An 18,410-nucleotide genomic window follows, 5' to 3' on the forward strand; every position below is an offset into this window, starting at 1 on the left:
TTTTTTTTGTAATTCTTTATTTGTATTCGACATGGGTGATGTGAGTACGGTCAACCAAGGTTACAAACATGTTATGGTACAGATTACAAATTGTATACATATGCAAATAGAAATCGCGTTTGTGTCAAACCACATGGTACGATTGGTCGCCCGTGCCTGTAGGGTCTACTGATCAGGAGGTTCTAGCTATCGGTGGTTCCCCTGTTCGTTTGTTTGCCTTGAGGGCTGCTCCCCACTATTTGCTCAGTGACCCTCTGTGGGGTCTGTTCGGGTGTTGTTTCTTAATGGATTCGTGTGGTGAGTGACTTGAGTACCCTGAGAGATCGTCTTATATCACATCGTTTGTGGGTCGAATTTTTGGCCAAAGGCTGATTTCTAAATTGACAAATATAGATATTACCTTGTAGGTTATTTGGAAGTTACCAAGTTATATATCTGTTGGCAACATATCAAAGAGGTTGGTCAATGACCATGTACCGCTGCCTGTGTTCGGGAGACAAAAATGGATAAGCATAAGGTAGGCGTCCGGCACAGTCTTAACATTTAACCTTGGTAGTTCACACAGAAACAGGTCGTGTGGTCCCGTTTCAGTACTAGGACTACTTAGGAGGCCCAGGGGCTGTTGGATGACTAAGTAACCCCAGTTGGATCATCTCCTGGATCTCCTTTCGCATACTCTCCCTCAGGGCTGCCACCAGAAATTTCGGTGCCCCAAACTTAGCTCAGGGTCTGGGCCCACAGGGACCGCCTCCAAATCCAGCCCACAGGAATACACACACAGACACAAACACACGCACTGATACAAAAGGACACCGATACACACACACACAGATACTGAAACAGACATACACGCATATAGGCAAACATACTGACACACACATACTGAGACATACACACAGGCATACATAGTGACAGACAGACACATACTAACATACATACAGACACACATGCATAAGGATACTGTCACTTCCTGCTCTGTTCTGTGGAGATGTCTGGCCTTAGCTTCTGGTATCCAGTACTCTTGTTACAATTCTTGTTTAGTATTTCTTGGTTTTTTGGTTTTCTAGTCTGTGTCTGGTTTTCTTTATGCTGGGATTTCTGGGTTCATTCCTGTAATCCATCCCTGGGATTCCCAGTCTCCAGGTTTCATTTAAATGTTTGTTTTATTTGCCACACCCGTTTGTTTTCCATCTTTCACTCTGTTTCAGTGTTCCTGCAGGCAGCTCCTTAAAGGGACACTCCAGGCACCCAGACCACTTCTGCTCATTGGAGTGGTCTGGGTGCCAACTCCCACTACCCTTAACCCTGCAAGTGTAATTATTGCAGTTTTTCATAAACTGCAATATTTACATTGCAGGGTTAACTCCACCTCTAGTGGCTGTCTATTAGACAGCCACTACGGGTCACTTCCTGGGTTCTAGCACAGGTTTCCTGTGCTAGAGCGTCGCTGGACGTCCTCACGCTGTGTGAGGACCTCCAGCGTCGCTCAAAACCCCATTGGAAAGCATTGAAATGATTTTTCAATGCTTTCCTATGGGGAGACGTAATGCGCATGCGCGGAATTTCCGCGCATGCGCATTAGGTCCCCTCGGCCGGTGAGCAAGATTAGTCTCGCCCACCGGCCGACGTAATCACTAGGAGGAGCGTCGCGGAGGCGGAGACAGCGGCGAGGGACATCGCCGCTGTCCCAGGTAAGTGACTGAAGGGGTTTTCCCCCCTTCACTAACCTGGGATTGGTGGGTGAGAGGGAGAGGGACCCTCCAGTGCCAGAAAAATGGATCGTTTTTCTGGCACTGGAGTTTCCCTTTAAGGCTTCTGCCCTTTCTTGCAGGTAAGTGCTATATATGTCTTTTGGTTGTTTTAGCATACATTAGGCAGTGTAGGACCTGCCAGATATGGGGTACATTGGCGTTGTTGGCAGGCTTATGCAATGTATGATCATATAGTGTGACTAAACCCCCATGATTTCCATATGTAGTACTTAGTTATTTCTCCTCTTGTTTTGCCTATGTTAACTTGTCTTGTTTTAGTTTGTATACCCAGTCCATGTCCAGTCCTGTCCAGTCATGCCCATGTTATGTTCATGTTTTCCTCATGTCTTGTGTACATGTTCTGGGTTTAGCTTACTATCCTTCTCTGGTTCTGGGTTCTACTAGTTCTGTCTTGTTTTCATGCTTGGTGCCTATCTCTAGTCTTGCCTTGTTTCTAGTACTGGATACAATCTTGCTGCAGAGCCTCCCTATTCAGCTCCTGGGAGGTCTGCTTAATTTCCTTGCTCCTAGTTCCTGGTATCCGCTGAAGCTGATTCATGTGGCTGCACAAACGCTGGTGCATCAACACCAGGGGGCGTGCGGTTACCCTGCACCAGACCCTGCTAATCCACCTCCACGCTGTGACTCCTACTCTGAACATCAGGCATACTGGGTCCCGGTCCTGCACCGCCGCCCGGACAGTGTCTGGGTCCCGGGCACCGGACCGCCACCCTGACACATACAGACACATACATTCTTACCTTTTCTTTGCAGGAGGGTGGCTGGGTCTGATGGGAGTCGACGTGGCGCTCCCCCTTTTTCCAAGTCCACGCTGGCTCTCCTCCCGCGAGGTGTGAGCTGGAAGGAAGTGACTACTTCCTTCCAGCAGCACTTGCGCTGCAGCTGCATTTGTTTATTTGTTTTTTTTAAAGGGGCCCGGTCGTGCTATAACACAGCCACAGCGCTGACCGGGCCCCTGAAGATATAGGGCCCATTGGGTGGCCCTAAGCGCGTGGGCCCTGGTGCAACTGCACCGGCGGCAGTACTGCCGCTACACGTGACAATGGTGGCGGCCCTGCTCTCCCTAACCGATTCGGTGATTCGGAAAGGGATTTGGCATAGTGGGAGCTGACCTGGTGTCTCTACGCGGTGAGTGGCCAAAGGAGTATACCTGGGCACGTTCGAGAAGATGGCTTACTTCTACCCTAGCAACTGTAGTACCTGGGTACGCTCCTGAGGGCTCATCCGCTCTCCCAACTTGACCTTGTCTAACTCACCTGTCTGACTCTTGTACCCTAGGAGGTTTGGTAGGGAAATGCCTCAGAGGCAGGGGCGCAGATCGCTCCCATCCCCTCCGCTCTTGGTAGGGCTTCAACATGTTCACATGGATCATTCATTGCTGTAGTGGAATGGATTCGCTTTAACCGACCTAATTCCCTTTGTTCAGCTGGCCGTACACCATCTGTTCAATTCCCGAACAAACTCTATGTGGTCCCCTTGTTACAAACCCATAATCACGACCATCCCTGGCTGTTAACCACAAATGAGCAATTAGCTCAAGTGCTTTCCCTGTGTGGCCATTTTGTCTCCCGAACACAGGTAGCAGTTACATGGTCGTCGGGTGTATGGAACTGTATGTCGGCTACGTGACCCTGCGAACACCCGGGAAATTTGTACCGCTGCCCGTTCAACTTTCCGACCAGTTAGGAGAATGGCGTTCGAGGGAAAGGAACTATTGAACAGGTGGAGCATTACTGCGCTTCTTACAGCTTCGAGGAAAGAACAGCGGAGATACCTAGTCGTGGTATCGGAGCTCCGCTACACACTGTATATACAGGGACCGTCTTTTTACCACCATACATTATATACACACACTATATACAGGGGGTGTATATTTACCCCCATACATTATATACACACACTATATACAGGGGATGTATATTTACCCCCATACATTATATACACAGTATATACAGGGGGTGTATATTTACCCCCATACATTATATACACAGTATATACAGGGGGTGTATATTTACCCCCATACATTATACACAGTATATACAGGGGGTGTATATTTATCCCATACATTATATACACACACTATATACAGGGGCTGTATATTTACCCCCATACATTATATACACACACTATATACAGGGGCTGTATATTTACCCCCATACATTATATACACACTATATACAGGGGGTGTATATTTACCCCCATACATTATATACACAGTATATACAGGGGGTGTATATTCACCCCATACATTATATACACAGTATATACAGGGGGTGTATATTTACCCCATACATTAAATACACAGTATATACAGCGGGGTATATTTACCCCCATACATTATATACACAGTATATACAGGGGGTGTATATTTACCCCCATACATTATATACACAGTATATACAGGGGGTGTATATTTACCCCATACATTATATACACAGTATATACAGGGGGTGTATATTTACCCCATACATTATATACACAGTATATACAGGGGGTGTATATTTACCCCATACATTATATACACAGTAAATAAAGGGGGTGTATATTTACCCCATACATTATATACACAGTAAATAAAGGGGGTGTATATTTACCCCATACATTATATACACAGTATATACAGGGGTGTATATTTATCCCATACATGATATACACAGTATATACAGGGGGTGTATATTTACCCCATACATTATATACACAGTATATACAGGGGGTGTATATTCACCCCATACATTATATACACAGTATATACAGGGGGTGTATATTTACCCCATACATTATATACACAGTATATACAGGGGAGTATATTTACCCCCATACATTATATACACAGTATATACAGGGGGTGTATATTTACCCCATACATTATATACACAGTATATACAGGGGGTGTATATCTACCCCATACATTATATACACAGTATATACAGGGGGTGTATATTTACCCCATACATTATATACACAGTATATACAGGGGGTGTATATTTACCCCATACATTATATACACAGTATATACAGGGGGTGTATATTTACCCCATACATTATATACATGGGGTGTATATTTACCCCATACATTATATACACAGTATATACAGGGGGTGTATATTTACCCCATACATTATATACACAGTATATACAGGGGGTGTATATTTACCCCATACATTATATACAGGGGGTGTATATTTACCCCATACATTATATACACAGTATATACAGGGGGTGTATATTTACCCCATACATTATATACATGGGGTGTATATTTACCCCATACATTATATACACAGTATATACAGGGGGTGTATATTTACCCCATACATTATATACACAGTATATACAGGGGGTGTATATTTACCCCATACATTATATACAGGGGGTGTATATTTACCCCATACATTATATACACAGTATATACAGGGGGTGTATATTTACCCCATACATTATATACACAGTATATACAGGGGGTGTATATTTACCCCATACATTATATACACAGTATATACAGGGGGTGTATATTTACCCCATACATTATATACAGGGGGTGTATATTTACCCCATACATTATATACACAGTATATACAGGGGGTGTATATTTACCCCATACATTATATACAGGGGGTGTATATTTACCCCATACATTATATACACAGTATATACAGGGGGTGTATATTTACCCCATAGATTATATACACAGTATATACAGGCGGTGTATATTTACCCCCATACATTATATACACAGTATATACAGGCGGTGTATATTTACCCCCATACATTATATACACAGTATATACAGGGGGTGTATATTTACCCCCATACATTATATACACAGTATATACAGGGGGTGTATATTTACCCCATAGATTATATACACAGTATATACAGGGGGTGTATATTTACCCCATAGATTATATACACAGTATATACAGGGGGTGTATATTTACCCCCATACATTATATACACAGTATATACAGGCGGTGTATATTTACCCCCATACATTATATACACAGTATATACAGGCGGTGTATATTTACCCCCATACATTATATACACAGTATATACAGGGGGTGTATATTTACCCCATACATTATATACACAGTATATACAGGGGGTGTATATTTACCCCATACATTATATACACAGTATATACAGGGGGTGTATATTTACCCCCCATACATTATATACACAGTATATACAGGGGGTGTATATTTACCCCCATACATTATATACACAGTATATACAGGGGGTGTATATTTACCCCATACATTATATACACAGTATATACAGGGGGTGTATATTTACCCCCCATACATTATATACACAGTATATACAGGGGGTGTATATTTACCCCATACATTATATACACAGTATATACAGGGGGTGTATATTTACCCCCCATACATTATATACACAGTATATACAGGGGGTGTATATTTACCCCCATACATTATATACACAGTATATACAGGGGGTGTATATTTACCCCATACATTATATACACAGTATATACAGGGGGTGTATATTTACCCCCCATACATTATATACACAGTATATACAGGGGGTGTATATTTACCCCCATACATTATATACACAGTATATACAGGGGGTGTATATTTACCCCCATACATTATATACACAGTATATACAGGGGGTGTATATTTACCCCCATACATTATATACACAGTATATACAGGGGGTGTATATTTACCCCCATACATTATATACACAGTATATACAGGGGGTGTATATTTACCCCCATACATTATATACACAGTATATACAGGGGGTGTATATTTACCCCCCATACATTATATACACAGTATATACAGGGGGTGTATATTTACCCCCATACATTATATACACAGTATATACAGGGGGTGTATATTTACCCCCATACATTATATACACAGTATATACAGGGGGTGTATATTTACCCCCATACATTATATACACAGTATATACAGGGGGTGTATATTTACCCCCATACATTATATACACAGTATATACAGGGGGTGTATATTTACCCCCATACATTATATACACAGTATATACAGGGGGTGTATATTTACCCCCCATACATTATATACACAGTATATACAGGGGGTGTATATTTACCCCCATACATTATATACACAGTATATACAGGGGGTGTATATTTACCCCCCATACATTATATACACAGTATATACAGGGGGTGTATATTTACCCCCCATACATTATATACACAGTATATACAGGGGGTGTATATTTACCCCATACATTATATACACAGTATATACAGGGGGTGTATATTTACCCCATACATTATATACACAGTATATACAGGGGGTGTATATTTACCCCCATACATTATATACACAGTATATACAGGGGGTGTATATTTACCCCCATACATTATATACACAGTATATACAGGGGGTGTATATTTACCCCATACATTATATACACAGTATATACAGGGGGTGTATATTTACCCCATACATTATATACACAGTATATACAGGGGGTGTATATTTACCCCATACATTATATACACAGTATATACAGGGGGTGTATATTTACCCCATACATTATATACACAGTATATACAGGGGGTGTATATTTACCCCATACATTATATACACAGTATATACAGGGGGTGTATATTTACCCCCATACATTATATACACAGTATATACAGGGGGGTGTATATTTACCCCATACATTATATACACAGTATATACAGGGGGTGTATATTTACCCCATACATTATATACACAGTATATACAGGGGGTGTATATTTACCCCCATACATTATATACACAGTATATACAGGGGGGTGTATATTTACCCCATACATTATATACACAGTATATACAGGGGGTGTATATTTACCCCATACATTATATACACAGTATATACAGGGGGTGTATATTTACCCCATACATTATATACACAGTATATACAGGGGGTGTATATTTACCCCATACATTATATACACAGTATATACAGGGGGTTTATATTTACCCCCCATACATTATATACACAGTATATACAGGGGGTGTATATTTCCCCCATACATTATATACACAGTATATACAGGGGGTGTATATTTACCCCCCATACATTATATACACAGTATATACAGGGGGTGTATATTTCCCCCATACATTATATACACAGTATATACAGGGGGTGTATATTTACCCCATACATTATATACACAGTATATACAGGGGGTGTATATTTACCCCATACATTATATACACAGTATATACAGGGGGTGTATATCAGCAGGGCGCTGAGCAGTGACGTCACAGTCGCGGCGGCCATGTTTGATGAGGGCAGAGAGCTCTTTAAATATTAAACCGGAGTCAGCTCCTCCCGCAAGCTGCCAGGCATTGATTGACAGTCTCTGGAATCCCGTGTACCGCCTTATGAAGGGGTGAGATGCCGTTTTGTTGTTGTGGTTGGTAGGATGTAGTGTGATTATCAGTATTACTGGCATATAGTGCTGCGTGCATGTCGCTATTATTAGGGGAGTGGGTGTCTCCTGTGTCATCTTTTGTTCAATTGTGTTAATCTGGTCAGCATTAGTTTGTACCTGGGTCTGCATTAGGGAGGTAGAGTATACCTGGGTCTGCTTTAGGGTAGTGGGGTATACCTGGGTCTGCATTAGGGCAGTGGGGTATACCTGGTTCTGCATTAGGGAGGTGGAATATACCTGGGTCTGCATTAGGGAGGTAGAGTATACCTGGGTCTGCATTAGGGAGGTAGAGTATACCTGGGTCTGCATTAGGGAGGTAGAGTATACCTGGGTCTGCATTAGGGAGGTAGAGTATACCTGGGTCTGCATTAGGGAGGTAGAGTATACCTGGGTCTGCATTAGGGAGGTAGAGTATACCTGGGTCTGCATTAGGGAGGTAGGGTATACCTGGGTCTGCTTTAGGGTAGTGGGGTATACCTGGGTCTGCTTTAGCGTAGTGGGGTATACCTGGGTCTGTTTTAGTGTAGTGGGGTATACCTGGTTCAGAATTATTATTCAGCATTAGGGCAATGTGGTATACCTGGTCAGTATTAGTTTTTACCTGGGTCTGCTTTAGGGTAGTGGGTTATACCTGGGTAAGCATTAGGGTATACCTGGGACACCATTAGGGTAGTGGAGTATACCTGGGTAAGCATTAGAGCAGGGGTCCTCAAACTCCGCCCCCCCCCCCCAGATGTTGCTGAACTACAACTTCCATGATTGTTTGCATTACATAGATAGCCAGAGAATCATGGGAGTTGTAGTTCAGCAATATCTGAGGGGCCGGAGTTTGAGGTCCCCTGCATTAGAGTATACCTGGGTCAGCATTAGGGAGGTGGTGTGTACCTGAGTTAGCATTAAGGTAGTCGAGTATACCTGGGTCAGCATTAGTGTAGTGGGTTATACCTGGATCAGCATTCGGGTATACCTGGGTCAGCAAAAGGATAGTGAGGTATACCTGTGTCAGCATTAGGGTATACCTGGGTCAGCATTAGGTTAGTGGAGTATACCTGGGTCAGCATTATTGAGGTGGTGTGTACCTGGGTTAGCATTAAGGTATTGGAGTATACCTGGGACACCATTAAGGTATTGGAGTATACCTGGGTCAGCATTAAGGCAGTGGGGTATACCTGGGTCATTATTATGGAGGTGGTGTGTAGATGGGTCAGAATTAAGTTAGTGGGGTACACCTGGGTCAGCATTAAGGTAGTGGGGTACACCTGGGTCAGCATTAAGGTAGTGGGGTATACCTGGGTCAGCATTAGGGCAGTGGGATATACCTGGGTCAGCATTATGGATGTTATAGCGGAGCTGCTGTAACGGCTACCCTAGTAGTGAGAGGGTATCAGCCGTTGGAGACGTCCTTTTTCCCGGCAAGCTACTGTGTAGTAGTGGAGTTGCTAATTCCCATCCACGAGATCCAAGAGAAGAGTCAGGCATAGCTGTTAAAAGAGCAAGGTGGTTATGCAGTAAATCCCCTTCCATGAACGAGATGAGGCTACGTTTTGAAGGGTCAAGAAGAACTAAATTTTAATGACATGGATTCTCCTTTTATGTGATTCTGCCCATGCAAGGGAGAAACCCATATAATTAACACAACAACCAATAAAACATAAGGTGCATCCCACACATCTCCTCCCCTCAGATAAGCTTGTAACCCAATTAACAGAGACACATTTTTCCCCAAGATAGCCCTATTCTGGGGGACCAACATATAAAAAAAATCAGCCTATTCGGTTCAGTGGTTCGGGAGATATGGGACTTTAAAGTCACAAAGGCTTGCCATACGTGCGTAACTCGACGTTCGCTAGCATCCCCATAGGCTATTAAGTCTTTCTACCGAACGGCAGGGGTTCGGTAGTTTTGGCACGAAGTTCCGGTGTTATGGAGTTCTCAGCGGTGTTTGCCTACTCGAGTGTCCGATTTTAGTTGCAGACACTCGACGGCAAAACACTGCTGTTCGGGAGTTAAGATGGCCGCGAACACGTGTAAAAGTCCCGAAATGGCTGCCACCCAGGAACTGAAACAAAGCGTTTGTGCGTTTCCGATTGAAGCTGAATGTGCCGATCAGGGAGGTAAATAACCACTTAATTAAACAGCAGGGTGGTCCGGTGTTCGGTAGTTTATATTCGTATAGGGAATACGTTAGAAGTCCCGAACTGCTGTATAACAATATCCACACGAAAACAGGTAAGGATCTTCAATTTGTTACAGCTGCAATATTAAATCCCAATATCTCCACTGGTAAAAGAAAGTAATCCAAGTAAAGCGCTGGAAATGAAGGCAAATCCCCCAGTAACCTGACGAAACACAGTTCTGGGAGTCAACTGACGATTTTATTCACATGCTCCAGTATTTATGTGGTTCACCATGCAAAGGGGTTGCCTTAATTATTTTACAGGGGTTGTACAGTAGGGGACTACATGGGGAACTAAACACACAGGACATTTCTCCCACCATGCACTGCTGTACGAGAGGGATACTCCAAAAGAATATTCTGTTAAGTGGATTATTCCTCCGTACAGCAGAACCGGGCTTTTCACTTAAAAATACATAACTGGCACATTATTCGGGCTATTGTACCGAATGACCTTTAGGCAGATAGCTGGGATCTGAGCGCATACTTCGGTAGATTACCGCTCAGATCCCAGCACAATCAGCCGAACGCCACATAAAATACAGTTAACCTAAATTCTCAATAAAACACACGAATGCACATTTTGAAGAAAAGTACCGAAATACCGGTGTTCCCGAATGGTCTGGAAGTCCAGCGGTGTTCGTGCCGTCGAGTTGCCAATTTTAGTTCCAGGCACTCGACGACCGAACACCGCTGGGCTAAAAGTGAATCCAAGATGGCCGCCGCCGCGTGGTCGGTATCCGAATGGCGGCCACCCCGTGAATCAATTAACAATGTTGCAATCTATTAATGGGAGCCAAACGACCTCCTGTGTGTGGTCTCCCATTCGGTACTTTGTTCGTTTCACGAACAGTGTTGAAAGTCACTGTTCGTGAAACTAGCATATGAATGCCCTCTATCACATTTATAAGCGAACATATAAAATCACGTAAGTTAACCAGCTTTTCTCGGACAACCCTTAGATATATAAAAGAATAGTCTGAAGTGGCTAGGTTTGTCACAGAGGTGGTGTGTACCAGGGTCAGCATTAAGGCAGCGCCTTTACCTGGGTCAGCATTAGGGCAGCGGAGTATTCCTGGGTAAGCATTACAGAGGTGGTGTGTACCTGGGTCAGCATTAGGGCAGTTGGGTATACCTGGATCAGCATTGGGGTATACCTGGGTCAGCATAAGGGTAGTGAATGGTGTTCAGCTATAATTTTAGTAATGGGGTGTCCCTTTATTGCTATTTGAGTATTTTATTTTTGTTGGTGATAGGAGGGCCTTCATTTATAGTTTGGGAAGGGAATGTTCCTTTGTCACCATTTGGGCAATGGGATATCCCATTGTAATTATTCGTATAGTGGGCTGACCCCTGAGGCTTTCTTGTGTCACTAATAAGATAGCTCCCGCCTGATTCCTCTCTTGACAATGTCACTAGTCTAATACTATCCTTATCTTTTGTGTCACTATACCCCACTCCCTCTAACATGTAAACTCACTGAGCAGAGCCCTCAATCCCTCTGTTCCTGTGTGTCCAACTTGTCTGGTTACAACTACATGTCTGTTCGTCCACCCACTGTAAAGCGGATTTGTTGGCGCTATATAAATAACGTAATAATAATAATAGTATGGTGTCTCTGTACCCAGACTAGGGTGGTGTAATATCCCATGTCTCAGAATTGGGGAAGCAGGGTGTCCGCTGGGCTGTTGTGTTGTGGTTGGTTAGGGTTATTTGGAGAATGCTGTATGGTGATGGATTTGAGGTAATAATGCTGGGGGTTAATATGGAAGATATTTCAGCAGGACACCTTCATTGGAGTCTCCCAGTACCAGAGAAGGATCCATTACACCAGAGAAAGCAGAGCTTCTACAGAAACCCATTTACATTGGACCATTTTCTGGATTAAAAAGGACCAAGATGTATTTTCTAACAATGACCCACTAACATGACACAAGGGCCCAAATTTAAAGGGGTACTCCAATCCTCTAAAGTAATCTAGGTTGCTAAAGAACTTTAACCCCTTAAGGACCAAACTTCTGGAATAAAAGGGAATCATGACATGTCACACATGTCATGTGTCCTTAAGGGGTTAAAGGTTACGTGCAACGTCCTCGGGCTTATTTTTTAAAATGGCTGATTTCAAGAGAAACTGGCACTTTTATAAGTGACTGCTTCTCATATTGAAGCATTGTGCCGAATGTTCCAAATGTCCCCGATGCTTCTCTATGAGTAAAACTGGATTGGACATGGATTTTCAGTAATGATGGTCTTACCACAGGAAGTGTGGGCTGGAGAGCAGAGATAGTCTTAGTCTTGGTGCTGAATATAAATACATTTATTTTGGAGTGCTTAATATTATTTTTAATGTTAGAGTGTTCCTTTAACCCCTTAAGGACCAAACTTCTGGAATAAAAGGGAATCATGACATGTCACACATGTCATGTGTCCTTAAGGGGTTAAAAACCATTGCTCTATTAGTTGTGTTTGTATACCTCCCTGGGACCGTCTCCATTTTGGGCTCGAATCCCTCTGTCACTATTTTCCATAGTATACAATCTATACTAATGTCCCTCTTTTCTAGGAGCTCCATATTGTTGGGGTGTCTGAGTGTTTAACAGAGCTCCACAGCAATAATACTCCCAGTAATGTGTCTGAGCGTATAACAGAGCCCCACAGCAATAATACTCCCAGTAATGTGTCTTTAAACTACAATAAATGTGTTTAGAAATCAGTCTGTGTAAATAAGATACATTGCTGTAAATTAAATTGTAGTTGTATAAATTGTTATTCGGAAGTAATTTCTCAACACAGCCCCCGTCCTTGGCCATGTCTCACTCTTTGTCCATTTCCAATGTTGGATGGTGTGTGTTCAGGTATCTCTGAGCTTGTTGTAGGAAGGATGAGATCTGCTTGTATTGGCAGAGCTGACTGATCCATTCTATAATGTGCTCTATTACATACAGTGAGAGCAGGACTATGACATCATAAAACACTAAACATAGGATAGGCCCTTGCACAATGAACTCTCATTACCCCAAGTATGGTCACTAGATAATCTTACCCCATGTTTATCCCCACAACCCAAATCTCTATCTCCAAGACGCAAATCAAGCAAGGGGTAAAACTGATTGTATGTTCTATTTCTGCCTGATTTCAAAATAAGTTGCATCCCAAAGAGGTTGGATTTTCCCAACTCTTCCAGAATTCGATTCAGAATAAACAAAGCACAGCAAGAATGATCAGCTTTTTAGATCTCCATGTTCGTGACTTGCTATTTTACAATATGCCTTTTTATAGATGGCACAGCCTGAGAGTTTAGGGTAGCAATGTCCAGCCATGGACGCCGTATTCCCATGGGCTCAGTAGTATGGTACTGGCTTCGTGTAATTTTTGGAATCTTTCTGTTGATAAAAGTGTGCTAATATTAAGGAGTGACAGATTTCTCAAAATGATTTAAAGTAAAATTCCAAGTGTTATCACACTATAGTGGTTATGGTGCCAGCAGTGCCCTGGCAACTCTTTAAATGTGAGTAGTCAAACCGTTTGCTCATCGTTGTATAACTGTGTAGATAATAAACCACAAATGTTGTATTCCCAAATGGCCACTCAGACATTCACTGAAGTTTTAATGCCTTTGATATAAATCCTCTCCAAGGGTTCAGTCTTCACATTGTATTCAGATCACCATGGGTTGGCTGGGGTACATATACTCAAAAGAAAAAAGAAAATTGTAGTGCACAATCAATTATGTAATAAAAACACAACTTATTCACTTACACAGAAGTTAAAAGCAGTAGATGAAGTAGCTCTGAATCACCACTGGGGTCCAACGCGTTTCGTCCATGTATAGGACTTCCTCAGGGACTTTGGTAGTGTTCAATAACAATCCTAAATAAATAATGATTCCCCCTTCCCTCCTCAGTCCTTTATACTTCCCTAAATGTCTAATAATCTCTTACAGGTGTTCTTCTGGTTTCGTCCGAGCAATGTGACGTCATTTCGCACGCCGTCCAATGACGTCATGCGTTCCACGGCCGAAACCCGGAAGTAGCTGGAGCTTGATGTTCCGTTTCAATATTCTTTACATGGCATGCTTCCAGTCAATGTAAACACACACACACACTCATGAAAAAAGGAGGGGTAAAAAACAAAGTAGGGTGGGGGACTAGGTATCTCTGATTGGCACTAATAAAATTAAATGAAAATAAGGAAAAGAGAATAAAAAGTAAAATAAAAAGATAAAAATTAAAAAATAAATATATAAAAATAAGAATATGAAAAAAATGAAAGAAATACATATATAATAAAGTTAAATAGTATAAAAATGAAACTAATAAAAAATGAAACTAATAAAAAAATAATGATATTAAAAATGGATAGTACAATTTATTTAGGGCATTCATTCTCGGGACGAGAATATCATTTTGCCTCTTTATAAATCACTGGTAAGACCACACATTGAATATGCTGTGCAATTTTGGGCACCTGTTCTAAAGAAGGATATTATGGCACTAGAAAAAGTGCAGAGGCGGGCTACAAAATTAATAAAAGGAATGGAACATATCAGCTATGAAGAAAGGTTAACAAATTTAAACCTATTTAGTTTAGAAAAACGTCGCCTGAGAGGGGATATGATAACATTATACAAATATATTCGAGGCCAATACAAACCATTGTGTGGAAATCTATTCACAAACCGGACTTTACATAGGACACGAGGTCATGCGTTTAGACAGGAAGAAAGAAGATTTCGTCTAAGGCAAAGGAAAGGTTTTTTTACTGTAAGAACAATCAGGATGTGGAATTCTCTGCCTGAAGAAGTGGTTTTATCAGAGTCCATACAGATGTTCAAACAGCTACTAGATGCATACTTGCAAAAACAGAATATTCAAGGATATAATCTTTCAATGTAGGGTAATAACTGCTTGATCCAAGGATAAATCTGACTGCCATTCTGGGGTCAAGAAGGATTTTTTTTCCTAGCTTGTTGTAAAATTGGAAGTGCTTCAAACTGGGGTTTTTTTTGCCTTCTTTTGGATCAACAGCAAAAAACATATGTGAGGAAGGCTGAACTTGATGGACGCAAGTCTCTTTTCAGCTATGTAGCTATGTAACTATGTAACTCTAAATGTGAAAGCGGACAGGAGTTTGTATACAAACTATTGCACTATTCCCATCTAGTGGTTAATTATAAAGTGATATTAACTAATTTTAATGGTGCCCCAAAAGGAGGGAGGGGGCTTACCACATAAAAAAGGGGAAAAAAAACATTTTTTGCAGAAACAAGAGGGTTATAAAGAGGGGACATATAAAAAGAGGAACTGTAAAAAGTTATAAAAAATTAAAGTAGGATATTTGTTTAAAAATGCAATATTTACACTCTAGAAATAGTTTTTATACAACCTTTAATAGTTAATATAATGGCTGCAGTTTGCTATATTATCTCATGAGTGTGTGAGCATGTGCCACTGTGTGTGCCAGAAAGTGAGTGAGTATGTCACTGTGTGTATGACTAAATGTGAGGGTCACTGTGCGTGAGTGTGTGTGACTGAATGTGAGTGAGGGTCACTGTGCGTGAGTGTGTGTGACTGAATGAATGTGAGTGAGAGTCTCTGTGTGTCTGTGTGTGACTGATTGAATGTGAGTGAGGGTCACTGTGCGTGAGTGTGTGTCACTGAATGTGAGTGAGGGTCTCTGTGTGTGAGCGAATGCAAGCGAGGGTCTCTGTGTGTGAGCGAATGCAAGCGCGGGTCTCTGTGTGTGACTGAATGCAAGCAAGGGTCTGTGTGTGTGACTGAATGGGATTGGTCACTCTGTGTGTGAGTGAATGTGGAGTGGTTTGCATTTATATATTTTTTTGTTTAGAATTAGAATTTAAAAAAGCTGATGTTTTATATAGCCTTGGAGCATCCACAGATTCTTATTTGCTTTACTCTGAATTGCAGCACGGACACAAGGTTCTTGGATCAGTCTGCAGTACTCTGTGCCATTTATCTGTACAAGTCGAGCACGCTGGTGATTGCTTTTTGTCCATATTCTTACTGTATGACTACATGTGAGCGATTGTGTCACTGTGTGTGACTGAATGCGATTGATTGTGTCACTGTGTGTATGACTGAATGTAAGTGATTGTGTCACTGTGTGTATGACTGAATGTAAGTGATTGTGTCACTGTGTGTGACTGAATGTGAGTGTGTCACTGTGTGTGACTGAATGCGAGTGTGTCACTGTGTGTGACTGAATGCGAGTGTGTCACTGTGTGTATGACTGAATGCGAGTGTGTCACTGTGTGTATGACTGAATGTAAGTGATTGTGTCACTGTGTGTATGACTGAATGTAAGTGATTGTGTTCTTGTATATTGCTGAATGTGATTGTGTCACTGAATGTGAGTGATTGCGTCACTGTGGGCGTGACTGGCTATGATTGTGTAATTCGTACTGGTAAGGTTTATATATATATATATATATATATTTGTGTTTGCTTCATAGTCCACCCTTTTGGCCCAATACTGTAAAATAAATTGTCCCCAAACACCCAACTGGAGAAGATTATATGGACCCACCTTGAAACAAAAATCTGTGTGCACGTTTACGACAATCTTGGATAATAGTACAGAATATGAAATGTTGAGCACTATAGACATACAAATCCAAAATATAAAGAAATACGGACACTTCCTTACACACTATACTCTGTTTTGGGTGCAGAAAAAAGGCTTACATATATTAATCCTGTTAAATGAAAGGCACGGTCTTAGATATGTTATGTTATAGTAATATATTGTGTTATGATGCATTCTTCTTTTTCCCTGAAGTTATTGTTAATAATCAGAATGTATATTTATATATAAAACTGCAGAGGTCCATTGAAGGTCATTCCCTTCCATATGGACTGTTATTCTGTGATGATGAACAAGGACAGGAATCAGATGACTGAGACGATTCTGGATCTCACCCTGGAGATCATCTACCTGCTGACTGGAGAGGTGAGGGGAGTGGTGCAGTGTTGCCACACAACTCAAACGAATCACTTGTAACTACCACTTCCAACCAATTTTACCACATGGCCAGTTGGCACTGCTAACAGAAATGTCACTCTATATCTACACATAGGACGACCAAAAGCAATCAATTAAAAGCTCCTCTACTAATGCCCTCTAAAGCACAACATAAGCTCCTGAACGTTCTCTTGTCTCCAGGAGAAAGACGTTAAAGATCTCCCCTTTTCACCATTTTAATTAAATGTAATTTTTTTTTTACTCCTTTAAACACGAATGGACAGTTTATGCACTTTTTAACGTTTTAGTACATTGGATGAAATGACATTTTACTGGATCAGTATTTGTTCTTCCTGTTATATAGGATTATGTCATTATAAAGAAACCTGGTTCTTATAGCACGCACAGCAGCAATGCCCGAGTGTCAGAAGGATCATACAAGACCCAAGGCCTTAGTATGGTGGTTTCACCTTACTCAATAATACAAGACGGAAATAAAGGCAAGAAAATACTGGAACTGATTGACAAGATCATTCATCTCCTGACAATCGAGGTGAAGATGCTGGGAATGAGATAATATTCAGATAAACAAGGAATGTCTGGATCATATATTTACAGTGATCTTCTATTTCTCCACACAGGAGTGGAATGATTTGGAACAGAGTAATCCAAAGAAAGATGTGGTGATGGAGACACACCAACTGTTCATCTCTCTAGGTAAGATGAAGTTCAGTCATATATATATATGTTTTGATTGCATACTAAATATTTTCATCATAAGTAATAAGATGACAAATAACTAGGTCCAGCTAAGCACTGACAGACGAATGGTGCAATGTCAGATTACAAGTAATGAGCATAAAAGACCATTTCTCTTGAGGATAAAATTAAAAGGTTACTCCAAAAAGTGTGTGTGTGTGTATATAAAATGGTCCAATCAAATGCTTCTCCATTAGAAACATTTGATTTAACCATGGAGAGGGAAGCAGGGACATCAGACAGAGCTTGGAAATCTGCGAAG

At 41.4% G+C, this 18,410-nt stretch overlaps 1 protein-coding gene across 1 annotated transcript in view; it reads left to right on the plus strand.

Moving 5' to 3' along the window:
- LOC134574843 (gastrula zinc finger protein XlCGF48.2-like) overlaps positions 1-18,410 on the plus strand; it is a 39,991-nt gene that overhangs the window by 18,850 nt on the left and 2,731 nt on the right. The window contains exons 2-5 of the mRNA XM_063433901.1: positions 8,120-8,190; positions 17,251-17,377; positions 17,754-17,942; positions 18,031-18,106. Coding sequence (XP_063289971.1) covers positions 8,120-8,190; positions 17,251-17,377; positions 17,754-17,942; positions 18,031-18,106 — 463 coding nt within the window. The remainder of the gene's footprint in view (positions 1-8,119; positions 8,191-17,250; positions 17,378-17,753; positions 17,943-18,030; positions 18,107-18,410) is intronic.

The sequence above is a fragment of the Pelobates fuscus genome, chromosome 10 (assembly GCF_036172605.1).
Source record: "Pelobates fuscus isolate aPelFus1 chromosome 10, aPelFus1.pri, whole genome shotgun sequence".
Lineage (NCBI taxonomy): Eukaryota > Metazoa > Chordata > Amphibia > Anura > Pelobatidae > Pelobates > Pelobates fuscus.